At 45.0% G+C, this 14,359-nt stretch overlaps 1 protein-coding gene across 2 annotated transcripts in view; it reads right to left on the bottom strand.

Annotated features, from left to right (window-relative positions):
• Window positions 1-1,331: 1,331 nt before the first annotated feature.
• Window positions 1,332-14,359, bottom strand: part of creb3l2 (cAMP responsive element binding protein 3-like 2) — a 32,227-nt gene continuing 19,199 nt past the window's right edge. For both annotated transcript variants that reach the window (XM_029741906.1, XM_029741907.1), the window contains exons 2-12: window positions 9,232-9,463; window positions 8,809-8,993; window positions 8,620-8,695; window positions 6,706-6,914; window positions 6,223-6,369; window positions 5,809-5,867; window positions 5,482-5,550; window positions 4,893-4,992; window positions 3,500-3,623; window positions 2,579-2,813; window positions 1,332-2,445 (exon numbers count right to left, since the gene is read on the bottom strand). In XM_029741906.1, the coding sequence (XP_029597766.1) occupies window positions 2,373-2,445; window positions 2,579-2,813; window positions 3,500-3,623; window positions 4,893-4,992; window positions 5,482-5,550; window positions 5,809-5,867; window positions 6,223-6,369; window positions 6,706-6,914; window positions 8,620-8,695; window positions 8,809-8,993; window positions 9,232-9,463 (1,509 nt within the window). In that variant the 3' untranslated portion in view covers window positions 1,332-2,372. The remainder of the gene's footprint in view (window positions 2,446-2,578; window positions 2,814-3,499; window positions 3,624-4,892; window positions 4,993-5,481; window positions 5,551-5,808; window positions 5,868-6,222; window positions 6,370-6,705; window positions 6,915-8,619; window positions 8,696-8,808; window positions 8,994-9,231; window positions 9,464-14,359) is intronic.

The following is a 14,359-nucleotide window of genomic DNA, read 5'->3' as shown; positions in this document are numbered from 1 at the left end:
CCAACCACGAGACTTTCATTCTAAGCAAATCACTCTGTCTGAACATTTTTGCCTTAATACAGTTAGGTTAATGTGATTTGAGGTAAAAGAATAATCAAGGCTGACAGTTCTTTCACAGGCAGGGAGACAGACACAACATTTGACAAAATGCACACACAGAAATATGCATATAAGCACGCACGATCACCCGCACACTGACAAACCAGTTGTGTCCATAGAGCCGTTGTCCAGAGGCAGAGCTTTCATTTGTTTGAACATTGGAGTGTGGGTTAAAAAGCTTTCATTTGTTTGAACATTGGAGTGTGGGTTAAAAAAGCTTTCATTTGTTTGAACATTGGAGTGTGGGTTAAAAAAGCTTTCATTTGTTTGAACATTGGAGTGTGGGTTAAAAAAGCTTTCATTTGTTTGAACATTGGAGTGTGGGTTGAAAAAGCTTTCATTTGTTTGAACATTAGAGTGTGGGTTAAAAAAGCTTTCATTTGTTTGAACATTGGAGTGTGGGTTAAAAAAGCTTTCATTTGTTTGAACATTGGAGTGTGGGTTAAAAAAGCTTTCATTTGTTTGAACATTGGAGTGTGGGTTAAAAAAGCTTTCATTTGTTTGAACATTGGAGTGTGGGTTAAAAAAGCTTTCATTTGTTTGAACATTGGAGTGTGGGTTAAAAAAGCTTTCATTTGTTTGAACATTGGAGTGTGGGTTAAAAAAGCTTTCATTTGTTTGAACATTGGAGTGTGGGTTAAAAAAGCTTTCATTTGTTTGAACATTGGAGTGTGGGTTAAAAAACCGATTCTCAACTGGAAAGTGTCTGATATATTTAGTTGAAATACTCCAGTCTGAACTGAAACGACTAAAACCAGGTAGAAAGTGTGTAGAAACCAGTAGAACTAGTTGGTGGATTTGGTTGATTTTGCAGTCTCAAACCAGTGAACTCAACATTCTTCATCAAGAATATGGGCATAATGAAAAATGAGGGTCTGTTGTTCCCTTGTCATATAATTAGTACATGTACTATCAATATAGCGTTGTAAAAAAATTCCAGATTGCATTTTGTCAACAAAAAAAACTAAACAAAGAATCGCCATGCAAATATTGGATTGCGGCTGAGACAGGTTCTATTTGGGTCCCGGGGTAAAACCAGTTGAGAACCACTGGGTTAAAATATTTGAATAAGTTGATTTGAATGGCTGGGGGTCAAATCTTTGGGATGGGCTTAGTACGACTCCTGACGCTTATGTCATTATTGACTGGCATGCTGACAGTGAGTGTATGCGTGCTTGCAGTCTCAAACACACAGTACATGGACTTCAATAACACTTCAAAGCAGGACAATCTTACACTGCAGTTGATGCTTTTACTACGGAAAAATATTTGTTTTAATCAAAAACCAAAAAAGGACAGAACCCATAAAGACAGTTTATATGCAATAAATAAGAATAAAATGGACTCTTTGGGGGATGCTGTGTGAATGGATTGACTGCAGGGTGCAGGTTAAAGGAGATGATTATGATTCTGTTCATCTGTGTGTGTGTGTATGTGTGTGTGTGTATGAGTGTGTGTGTGTATGTGTGTGTATGTGGCAGACAGTGCAGGTGGTAGAGACTATGACCTAGCAGAAACATCCTAATGGTTCATTACATATCACAAGGCCACCATTGTGTTTTCTCCGGCGAGAAAGTATCTTCATTTAGGAAACAACACATTCCCCACACACATTATCTGGTATAAAGTACTTTGTCATAACGCCGTGTTAGAAAAACTTGATTGTCTCAACATACAACCATCGATCAACATCAGTCAACATTGTTTTTACTGACCTCATACATGCAGGCTGGCATTTATATTTTACAAAAATAGGATGTGCTACGAAGACCTTTGGCTTTTGACAGATACTCATATTTAAGGACATAGCGTGATATTCTAAATCCATCCTGACAAAATCAATAGGAAAAGAATATGATAAGAAAATAGCATTTGAGATACTAAGCCCCATTACTGTGAAGACATCAGAAGAGTATTCAAAGAGCCACGGGGCCCATTCTCATAACACCACCATCACATGAAAGGGGAATATCACCGTAGAAATACAGAACAAAATACCCCTCACTCAAATATAACAGAGCATAATGGCTAAAGCAAAGGATGTCATAAAATATATAAAGAAGTGAAGCAAATAAAGGCAAAATAAAAACAAAGTATGAACACAAAAATATATCAGAAGGTGGTGTACTATTGGAATGGAATAAAAACACAATATAAAAAGAACAACAACTACATACGATAAAACAATAAAGATATCCAAAAAGATTCTATAAATACAGAGGGCCTCGTCTCCTGCAGAGGGAAGGTCAAAGGTGAGGGGTCAGAAGTAGACCCTATGACGTCTCGTTGACTGTCCTCTCCAGCTCTATGATTTTAGTGTTGTCGTTCACCCTCTGCTCCAGAGACCTGGCGCAGAAGAGAGACAAGCAAATAATAAACTACAGTACTACACTTTTACTGACATCAATAGCCCAGTCTCTGATATCATTGCCTACCATAAGTCTGTGTGTGTGTGTGCATGAGTACGTGTGTGTCGTACCTGTGCAGGTCTAATAGCAGGGGCTTCTGTGGGTTCGTATCACTGCTGTTGCTGAAAGGTGGGCGAGTCTCAGCACGATGTGACTCCTCCCCTTTCGGCGGCTTTTTCTCAGAGCGCCACGCTGCCATGACAACTGTGGGCCTCTCCAATTGGTCAGGATAGTCCCCGCCCAGACCCAGAAAGTGTGGCTCGTCCAGCCCCCTCTCCTCATAGGACAGCAGGCTCCTGGACTTCACTGTGAAGGATCATGGGTAAAAAGAAAAAGAAAATGACCTGATCACATCATGTCCAGAAAGGAGAAAGTACTCAATGACATGCTTATCTTTTACATCTTTCTTTGTTGAAACGTCTTTTGGTTTTTAGGGACGGTATAATCCTTTGATATGATCATGTCTACTACTAATGCAATCCTACAACCCTCTTAACAATATGAAGTCTTATGAAATGGATTACACATTAAACCTAACCCTACCAACAGTAAACCTTGCTCTGTACATATCCTACAAACAGATTGTTCTACTGTAGGGGCAGAGTGCCAGCAACACTAATACTGGGCTCTGTGGCAAACAGGCGGTGTGTGGGAGGGAGAAGAGCTGCAGGGGGAGCAAAGATCAATCATCATAAAATGGCTGCACTGCTGTTTAATCATGCTAATGATAGTCCCTCTGAATGGGGAAATAATGACATTCAAGTGTACACTCTTCCAGGAGGCCACGCCAAAACACTCCAAAAGGTGTGTGTGTGTATGGCTGGTAGGATTACGGAACACTGCTAGTTTCTCAGCACTCAGAGATTCAGAGCTAATGCCTCGCTAACACACACACATACACACATACACGTCATGCACTGTAAAAAGATCAGCATTAATCTAAGAAACATGAATGTGCAATGTGTGACTGACTGTGTGTGTGTTTATAGTACCTGTAGCTGTGTAAGACTCCTGCATGGCCATGTCTCTGGAGAGGCCAGTCTCTGTGATGGAGGAAGAGGGACCCAGGCTGGAGTAGAAACTCCCTAGGAACACAGCGAAGCACAGCACCACAACCTAGACACACACACACACACACACACACACACACACACACACACACACACACACACACACACACACACACGTACACACACACACACACACACACACACACACACACACACACACACACACACACAATATGTTATTAGGCTCCACAAAAGGTATGATATGTTATTAGGCTCCCACAACAGGTATGATATGTTATGATATGTTATTAGGCTCCCACAACAGGTATGATATGTTATGATATGTTATTAGGCTCCACAACAGGTATGATATGTTATGATATGTTATTAGGCTCCCACAACAGGTATGATATGATATGTTATGTTATTAGGCTCCCACAACAGGTATGATATGTTTTGATATGTTATTAGGCTCCCACAACAGGTATGATATGTTATTAGGCTCCCACAACAGGTATGATATGTTATGATATGTTATTAGGCTCCACAACAGGTATGATATGTTATGATATGTTATTAGGCTCCACAACAGGTATGATATGTTATGATATGTTATTAGGCTCCCACAACAGGTATGATATGATATGTTATGTTATTAGGCTCCCACAACAGGTATGATATGTTATGATATGTTATTAGGCTCCCACAACAGGTATGATATGTTATGATATGTTATTAGGCTCCCACAACAGGTATGATATGTTATGATATGTTATTAGGCTCCACAACAGGTATGATATGTTATGATATGTTATTAGGCTCCCACAACAGGTATGATATGTTATGATATGTTATTAGGCTCCCACAACAGGTATGATATGTTATGATATGTTATTAGGCTCCCACAACAGGTATGATATGTTATGATATGTTATTAGGCTCCCACAACAGATATGATATGTTATGATATGTTATTAGGCTCCACAACAGGTATGATATGTTATGATATGTTATTAGGCTCCACAACAGGTATGATATGTTATGATATGTTATTAGGCTCCCACAACAGGTATGATATGTTATGATATGTTATTAGGCTCCCACAACAGGTATGATATGTTATGATATGTTATTAGGCTCCCACAACAGGTATGATATGTTATGATATGTTATTAGGCTCCCACAACAGCTGACACACAGAGCATGCAGGAGTTATATAAAATGAAAAACAATAGGTTATCCAATCGACATGAAACACAAATGCGTGCGCGCGACACACACACACACACACACACACACACACACACACACACACACACACACACACATGCGAGCACACACACACAGGGCTGAGCGTTGAGTTGGGGAGACTCACCATGAGGCAGGAGGAGGTCTGTGTGCCAGTGACTTTGCAGGAGCGGGGAACCTTCCCTGCCACCACTGCCTGCAGAGAGTGCAGCTGTTGTATTAGAGTCCTAGGGAGATGTGACGAGGACGGGAGAGAGGGGGGAAGGGGAGAGGGGACGAGGGGAGAGAGGAGGGAAGGGGAAGGGGAGAGGAGACGAGGGGAAGGGGGGAGAGGAGAGAGAAAGGGCAGAAGGTAAAGTTGGGGTTGGAGCTTAGTCATAGACACTCACACACATCCTGCCAAAGACAATACACACACACACACACACACACACACACACACACACACACACACACACACACACACACAGCTAAATAGACACACAGCTGAACAGAACAGCAGAGAATTATACACTTGACTGGACTAACATATGACTTCACAGACAATGTTACACGGTGTGTATTCGTGCACAAATACATGAAACCATAACAAAACATAACGATCTGTTCGACTCAGTGAACTGTGTGATAATTTTACAAGGTTGGATTAATATTGTAGGAATGGATGAAGCACGAAACATAACCTAGAGCAGCACTATATAATGTATGCCTCTTACTTGTTGGTACACTCCAGATTCTCTACTTTCCTGCGCAGCTCGCTGTTCTCATTGGAGCAGTTCTCCACCCTGTGGACAAAAGGGGGAATTACAAGATCAGTGACTAGTAGGCATAATAACTAGAGGAGACAATGCTTTGACAGAAGCTACTACTCTATTTGTGTAAAAGCACCGTTGAGTTTTATGAATTGTCATTGCCATAATAAAGTCATTATCTATAGCATTGATAATGACGCTAATTAATTACCAAAGAAATAGGGAAAAAAACGCATTCCCAAAGCAATACATTTGACTTCTAGCTGAATGAGAACACCATGAAAGACTCACTTCTTCTCCAGGGCGTCCATGTACTCCTTCTTCTTTCTGCGGCTCTCTTGAGCAGAAATCTGAAAGAAAGGATGTCGAAATTACACCCCTGTTATGGCTCACGGAAGTATCACTTTAATGTATCACCCCGAAGTGTGCTATTACATGTCTGGCACAGGCAGAAATAGAAAGTTTTAAATATATGAGTGAGCATTTCTCCTTTGCCAAGATAATCCATCCACCTGACAGGTGTGGCATAGCAAGAAGCTGATTAAACAGCATGGCCATTACACAGGTGAACCTTGTGCTGGGGGCAATAAAAGGCCACTCTAAAATGTGCAGTATTGTCACGAAACACAATGCCACAGATGTCTCAAGTTTTGAGGGAACTGTTGTTTGACATTTCAAATCACAAATCGTAATCACAAGTCCCACCTTGTTCTTGATCTTCCTGCGTATCTTCTTCAGGGCTTTCTCCTCCGCCTTGGACAGGGGCAGCTTGGTGGGAACAGGGTAACCCTCGGCAACCAGGGTTCTCCTCTCTTCCTCTGTCAGCAGGAGAGGGCCAGAGCCCTGCAACTTCTACAGGGGGAGGAGGAGAAGGGGGGGATGGGGGTGGAGAGAGGAAGTGTCATCAGAGTCCATCAGATAAACTGACAAACTGTATCTTATTTCAGTGACGTCCCTGTATCTGTTCTCTGAATAGTTCCATCGCTCATTCCTTCCGTTTCATGAGGTTGTCACTGATCTGACCAGGTCGGATTGGTGAACGCAATAGGGTGACAACCTCGCATAAACTTATCCAATCTCTCTCAGATCAGTGATTACCTGAAGAAAGGTAGGAACGATTCATATTATGACAACAGGGTCCCTGTATCTTTTCAGTTCACCCCTGGTGTCAGTCTGTGTTGTACTTACGTGTGGGGCGGTGAGAAGAGGGGAGTTGGAGAGGGAGGAGGGTGTGCGCAGAGACACCTTGAGGCCGGCCTGGGAGGGCGCAGGGCTGAGGGGAGAGGAGGGGGTGGAGGGGCTCTGGGGGGTGCTGGCGTGTACCGGGCTCTGACAGCCCTCTGAGTCACTGCTGTGGGAGGAGGGAGGGGTGGGTGGCATCTGCAGAGACTCCAGACCTTGTGAGGGGAAACACACATAAACAGGTTACACTCCTGCAAACGTTCTCTAGAGACGATCAACACTAACATTTACAGACTTTACACATTGGATTGTACTTAATGTCAACATCATCCGTCAGTGGCTAGAGGGGATCATCAGAGCAGCACAACACTGACCCACCTGCATAGTAACTATACTGAACCAAAATATAAAAAATGCAACATGCAACAAAATCAAAGATTTTACTGAGTTACAATTCAAAAGGAAATTAGTCAAATTGAAATACATTTCTTAGGCCATATGAATTTTACATGACTGGGAATACAGATATGCATCTGTTGGTCACCTTAAAAAAAAAAGTGGCGTGGATCAGAAAACCAGTCAGTATCTGGTGTGACCACCATTTGCCTCATGAAGCGCGACACGTCTCCTTCGCATAGAGTTGATCAGGCTGTTGGTTGTGGCCTGTGATTGTGGAATGTTCTCCCTCTCCTCTTCAATGGCGGTGCGAAGTTGCTGGATATTGGCGGGAACTGGAACATGCTGTCGTACACCTCGATCCAGAGCATCGCAAACACGCTCAATGGGTGACATGTCTGGTGAGTATGCAGGCCATGGAAGAACTGGGACATTTTCAGCTTCCAGGAATTGTGTACAGATCCTTGCGACATGGGGCTGTGCATTATCATGCTGAAACATGAGGTGATGGCGGCAGATGAATGGTACGACAATGGGCCTCAGGATCTCATCACAGTATCTCTGTGCATTGAAATTGCCATCGATAAAATGCAATGTGTTCGTTGCCCGTAGCTTATGCGTGCACATACCATAAACCCCACTAGGGCACTCTGTTCACCACGTTGACATCAGCAAACCGCTCGACCACACAACGCCATACACATTGGTCTGCAGTTGTGAGGCCGGTTGGACGTACTGCCAAATTCTCTAAAACAACGTTGGAGGCGGCTTATGATAGAGAAATGAACATTCAGTTCTCTGGCAACAGCTCTGGTGGAAATTCCTGCAGTCAGTATGCCAATTGCACGCTCCCTCAAAATTTGAGACATCTGTGGCATTGTGGTGTGACAAAACTGCACATTTTAGAGTGGCTTTTTATTGTCCACAGCACAAGGTGCACCTGTGTAATGACCATGCTGTTTAATCAGCTTCTTGATATGCCACACCTGTCAGGTGGATGGATTATCTTGGCAAAGGAGAAATGCTCACTAACAGGGATGTAAACAAATTAGTGCACAAAAGAGAGAGAAATAAGGTTTATGTGCATATGGAAATTTCTGGGATCCTTTATTTCAGCTCATGCAACATGGGACCAAGACTTTACATGTTGCGTTTGTATTATTTTAGAAAAAGAGAAGAAACCGGCACACTGCTCTTGATAGCATCACTGATCTTTAATAAGCTTACGTATGTGACCTTCGTCAGAGCGTTTGTATTTAAAAATATATATATTTTGGACATACCATACACACTGTCAAATACTTAAGGTGTGCTTGATTTATATTCAAAATGTACGCACGCATGACTAAGTCGCTTCGGATAAAAGCGTCTGCTAAATGGCATATATTATACGATTATATTATTTAATGGGGTGGAAAGAGTCAGCACAGTATTTGACACGTATAGATGACCCAGGTCTGGGGACTACACACAGAGAGGTTATGAGTAGTGTGGCAGTACGATATGCTGTGTGTCAGGTCTCACCTTTAGGAGACAAGTTGAGGAACTGGTCCACCTCATGAGGCTCCAGTTTGATCTGGATCTCACCAATCTCCTTCGCCTAGACGATCAGACAGCAGAGAGAGACGTTACACGTGTGCATGCGTTTGTGTGTGTATTTGTGAGTGCGTGTGTGCCTGTCTGCATGTGCTGTGACTCTAGATGTCTTCTTACCTTGCTGGTCTTGCCCTGTGTGGCCGTCTGTGGGTTGGGCTTGGGGGCTGGTGGGGCCGGGGCCTCAGTGATGTGGCCCTCAGGGGCCAGGGAGAGGGTTAGGGTGGGCAGCAGGGCTGGAGGGTCACACAGCAGCACCTCCATCTGTTCCTCCTGCTCCACGGGCCAATCCTCACCATCTGATTCTAATAGAGCGAAAGAGACATGACACATCGGCATCAACATGGTCACTTAGATACTGTGCGTACTGTTTGTGTCTTGTGTGGCCCTGAACGTACCAATGCACATATCTCTGTATTTCCACCCTCTTTTGTTAGAGATACCGCAGATATCCTACACATTACAATACGGCATGTCATCTACAACTGTCACTGAGGCCCAAAAACCCTCCCCTCTGTCTTCCCTCTGTCCTCCTCCTCTCACCTGCATCACTCCCCTGCTCCCCAGGCAGATGTGAGACAGGAGACTGGGGCCGGGAGTCCCCACACAGGGAGTAGGAGTGCTCAGCCTGGATGTGGGGCGGCAGCGGGGAGGACGGGGTAAAATCATCCCCCTCGTCCATGGCCTCACCTTCCCGGCCGGACAGGAAGGGGTCGCTCAGCAGCTGGCCCAGCAAAGCATCCTGGGAGAAGTCATCCAGGAGGTCTGTGAAGTGCTGTTAAAGGGCGAGAGGGGTGGGGGGGATATGGATGTTCATGATAGATTGACAAAAGACACATAAGAAACACAGACTTGAGGCTAAGCGCACAGACATGATACCATCTAGTCATCACACTGTCTAGTTATTACACCATATACCATGTCATTATTATATCATATATCTGTAACTGTAGCTAGTTTGTAATTACTGCCTATAAAGCTCTTTAATGGCTATCAGCACTTGCCTTTGAGGAAAAGCCCCCCAGGCCAGCAACAAACAGCCAATCATAGAGCTGTAAAATCCCCTCTCCTCCTGTGACAATAGAGGCTGATATCGCTCCCACCAATCAGAGCGGCCATATCTCATCCTCCCATCTCTCAATGTGGTGAGACGTTTTGACTTTTGAGTAAAGGCCAAGACCGACAGCCACCTTCTCCACTTCTCCTTCTCCCTTCCATCCCCCCCATCCTACCCTCAGAACATTCCTCCATGCACATTCCTTCCCATCTTCCTTTGTTGATGTGACCCCCCCAAAAAAACTCTAATTTCTCATCACTGCTTGGGACAGGTTGGGACAGGTTAGGACAGGCCTCTCAACCTCAGCTGTTCAGGCGCTCCAATGTTTCTTCCCCTCTATGCCGCCCCCCCCCCTCCCCTTTTTTAGATTCCCTACCTCTGTCATGTCATCATGAAGACCTTCCGGTCAAAGAAGTCACCTCAATAAACTGAGGGAGTGTTCAACGTGCGTGACGGTATTGTACCCTGCACTTGAAAGTCATTATCAGATGGGTGTATACTATTTAACTATGTACCTCTATACCTCTTTTCAGGTTATGTACTTCTCTACCTCTCTTTAACATGACCTACCTACTAACGCCTGTCAGCCAGCTAGAACAGTAATATGGTCAGACTAGGCCAGATTTTGTTTGTAGCTAATAGCTACATTTTGCAATAAAACTGGCTTTCTTTAGACCAGTTGAGTATCTGGAGCATTTGTGGGTTCGATTACAGGCTCAGAATGGCCAGAAACAAAGAAAGGTCTTTGTTTCTGGCCATTTTGAGCCTGTAATCGAACCCACAAATGCTGATGCTCCAGATACTCAACTAGTCTAAAGAAGGCCAGTTTTATTGCTTCTTTAATCAGTACAACAATATTCAGCTGTGCTAACCTAATTGCAAAAGGGTTTTCTAATGATCAATTAGCCTTTTGAAATTATAAACTTGGATTAGCTAACACAACGTGCCATTGGAGCACAGAAGTGATGGTTGCTGATAATGTGCCTCTGTGCGCCTATGTAGAAATTCCATAAAAAATCTGCCGTTTCCAGCTACAATAGTCATTTACAACATTAACAATATCTACACTGTATTTCTGATCAATGTGATGTTATTTTATTGGACCAAAAAAATTGCTTTTATTTCAAAAACAAGGACATTTCTAAGTGACCCCCAAGCTTTTGAACGGTAGTGTATAATGTGTGCGTGTGTGTGTGTGTCAGAGAGTGGGGTGATGTTGTACAGTAGGGGACGGTGTTACTGTAGAGCTGAGGAAAAGGGAGGAGGGAGGGATGTTTCAATGTGTTGCTCATTAACAAAAAGATCCACAGAGACAACAACCACGCGAAACAAAGGCCTTTTGCACTCACACAAAATAAAGGCAAACTCAACAACTTCCACGGCTGCTTAGAGAGCAAACAGCAGTCTTTAACTTCCTGTTTAAAACTAAGAAGAAGAACACCAGAGACATTTAAAGTACGGACGTTATTAAAACGAATAGGCCTACGGATTTCACAGTAATGCTAAGAAGCATTACTCCGTAGGATTTGGAGCCAACCGTTCAGGTTGTATTGCAGTATCCTGGAAAACCACTGAGTCAGCCAAACAGTTACCTTATTGACCTGATTCCACCCACAATTCAGTTCCCTGGAAGCACATGCATAACTTATAACCTTCACCTGCTCTAGACTACAGTTCTGTCTCCGGGCAGAACTCACAGACCTGAGCCAATAGGAGTATTAGCCGGACAGGGCCTGTCTCTAAACTGCCACAGCGGGGGATTGGAAGCATCTGGAGAACGTGTCCTGGTAGCGTCTCAGAGAGTGGGCAGAGGAAACACTTTATGGATATCATCTAGTTGGAAAACAGAGAGCAACATTCAGAGGAAAAGGGTAGAATGACAAATGGGAAAAGAGAAGACAGCAGGCGGAAAAAGTGATGAACACCCTGGAGAATGTGAAAGGGGTAAGAAGGAGAGGGAGACGGAGAGAGAAAGAGGGAGCACAAGGAGAGAGGGAGCGCAAGGAGAGAAGGGTAGAGATGGCAGGAAGCCAGGCATGTGGGTTCAATTACAGTCTGATTCAGGCCGAGAGAGAGAGAGAGAGAGAGAGAGAGAGAGAGAGAGAGAGAGAGAGAGAGAGAGAGAGAGAGAGAGAGAGAGAGAGAGAGAGAGAGAGAGAGAGAGAGACACAGAGACAGAGAGACAGAGAGACAGAGAGACAGAGACAGAGAGGCTGAGGGAGTGAGACAAAACTGACCACTCGCCATTGAAATGTTCTTTCCGCTCTTTTTCCACTTGTAATGTTTTCTACATGTCCAGCTGGAAGGGAACTCAATACAAATGCTAATCTGTCCAGCAGACCTACTCCAGTAGAGTCAGTGACCTCAAACCCACTCTACACGCTAAACATCCTGTTTACATACCCTAGTTATACCCTAGTCGTTTCCCTATATGGCTCTATACGCTCTAAACCACCATAGGAAATACTCAGTCCTGTACACATGATTTAAATAGTACACAAACAACTCATATACACACACATACTCCTGTATGACTCCAACTCTCCATAAGGAGTTATGTGGGTATATAAGGAGTAGGAATTCAGATCCTTTCAGGCATGCCTCTCTGCAATCCTCGAACAGGCTGGTGTGTGTTTAGTCACTATGTTTATATTAACACACACACACAAAATGGGCCTCGTGTTAACTGTGTCTAAAAAGTGTCTCACCCTGCATCTGGCCTGTGCTTGGGTAGGGGAGAAGAGAGAGGGGGAAGGGGAGAGGGGGAGACAAGTTGGAAGAGAGGTGAGGGGAGAGGAGAGAGGGGGTGAGGAGAGAGGAGAAAGGACTGCTGGCTACGTCACACCGAATCACTAACCAACAGACAACAATTTACACGGACGCTCACGTCTCCCAGTAACCGGACAGCCGTCCCCAGCGATTGTCACACAGGAAACTCTGGACCCTTACCAGGACGACCAGACAGACAGACACACCCCTATCCATCACGTTTGTCCCTTGTCATCATGTGCTGTGTGACAGTTATGGTTTGGTGAGATAATGACTGTGATAGTGATTATGGTGCGAAAACGGTTGGGTGTTGACGAGCTTCAGAAGAGGAGGAGGGAGAAGAGGAGGAGAAGGGAGGAGAGGAATGGATCTCTGGCAGTCCTATATGGTGTTGGAGGTCTCTAGGGAGAGGTTAGACTCTGTAGAGGCCTACTGAACCACAAGCCTTCTCCCTGTCTGTCATTACCTTGTCTATTCAGGGACATAAAATAGAGGAGGGGGCTGGGGCGGCGGGGTTGTGGTGGTGTGTGAGGCCTAGTCGTGCAGGGGGATGTGGGTCATTGGGTTGGGCTCCCTCTGGTTCAGAGGTGCTACTGGTGCTCCTGATGGGAGAGAATGCCTCTTTGTCTCAGGCCTGGCACGGTGGGAGCTGGGTTGGGGGATCTGGAGTGGGGGTGAGGGATGGGTGAGGTAATGAGGTGTTGTTAGGGGTGTTTGGGTGAGGGGCTGTAACCTGACTCTCTGACTCCTTCTCCAGCAGGTAGACGGATGGTTTCTGCACACCCACCCACACACACACACACGACAGAGTAGGGCCTACGGGGATACTGTTGGATTACAGGCAACATCCGCACCGAGCTAAAGGCTAGAGCTGCCGCTTTCAAGGAGCACGACACTAATCCGGACGGTTAGAAGAAATCCTGCTATGCCCTCAGACGAACCATCAAACAGGCAAAGCGTCAATACAAGACTAAGATTGAATCCTACTACACCGGCTCTGACGCTGGACTACAAAAGCGAAACCCAGCCGCGAGCTGTCCAATGACGCGAGCCTACCAGATGAGCTAAATGCCTTTTATGCTCGCTTCAAGGCAAGCAACACTGAAGCATGCATGAGAGCACCAGCTGTGTGATCGTGCCCTTCGTAGCTGATGTGAGCAAGACCTTTAAATAGGTCAACATTCACAAGGCCGCGGGGCCAGACGGATTACCAGGACATGTACTCAGAGCACGTGCGGACCAACTGGCAAGTGTCTTCGCTGACATTTTCAACCTCTCCCTGACCGAGTCTGTAATACCAACATGTTTCAAGCAGACCACCATAGTCCCTGTGCCCAAGGAAGCGAAGCTAAGCTACCTAAATGACTACCGCCCCGTAGCACTCACGTCGGTAGCCATGAAGTGCTCTGAAAGGCTGGTCATGACTCACATCAACTCCATCATCCAAGAAGCCTAGACCCACTCAAATACCACCCCAACAGATCCACAGATGACGCAATCTCAATCGCATTCCACACTGCCAATTCCCACCTGGACAAAAGGAACCCCTATGTGAGAATGCTGTTCTTTGACTACAGCTCAGCATTCAACACCATAGTGCCCACAAAGCTCATCACTAAGCTAAGGACCATGGGACTAAACACCTCCCTCTGCAACTGGATCCTAGGCTTCCTGACGGGCCGCCTCCAAGTGGTAACAGTAGGCAACAACACATCTGCCCCGCTGATCCTCAACACTGGGGCCCCTCAGGGGTGTGTGCTTAGTCCCTCCTCTACTCCCTGTTCTCCCATGACTGCGTGGCCAAGCACGACTCCAACACCCGCATTAAGTTTGCTGACGACAAAA

The sequence above is a fragment of the Salmo trutta genome, chromosome 40 (genome assembly GCF_901001165.1).
Source record: "Salmo trutta chromosome 40, fSalTru1.1, whole genome shotgun sequence".
Classification (NCBI taxonomy): Eukaryota; Metazoa; Chordata; class Actinopteri; order Salmoniformes; family Salmonidae; genus Salmo; species Salmo trutta.
Note: the sequence above shows the minus strand (reverse complement) of the source record. Positions and strands in the feature narration are given on the sequence as shown.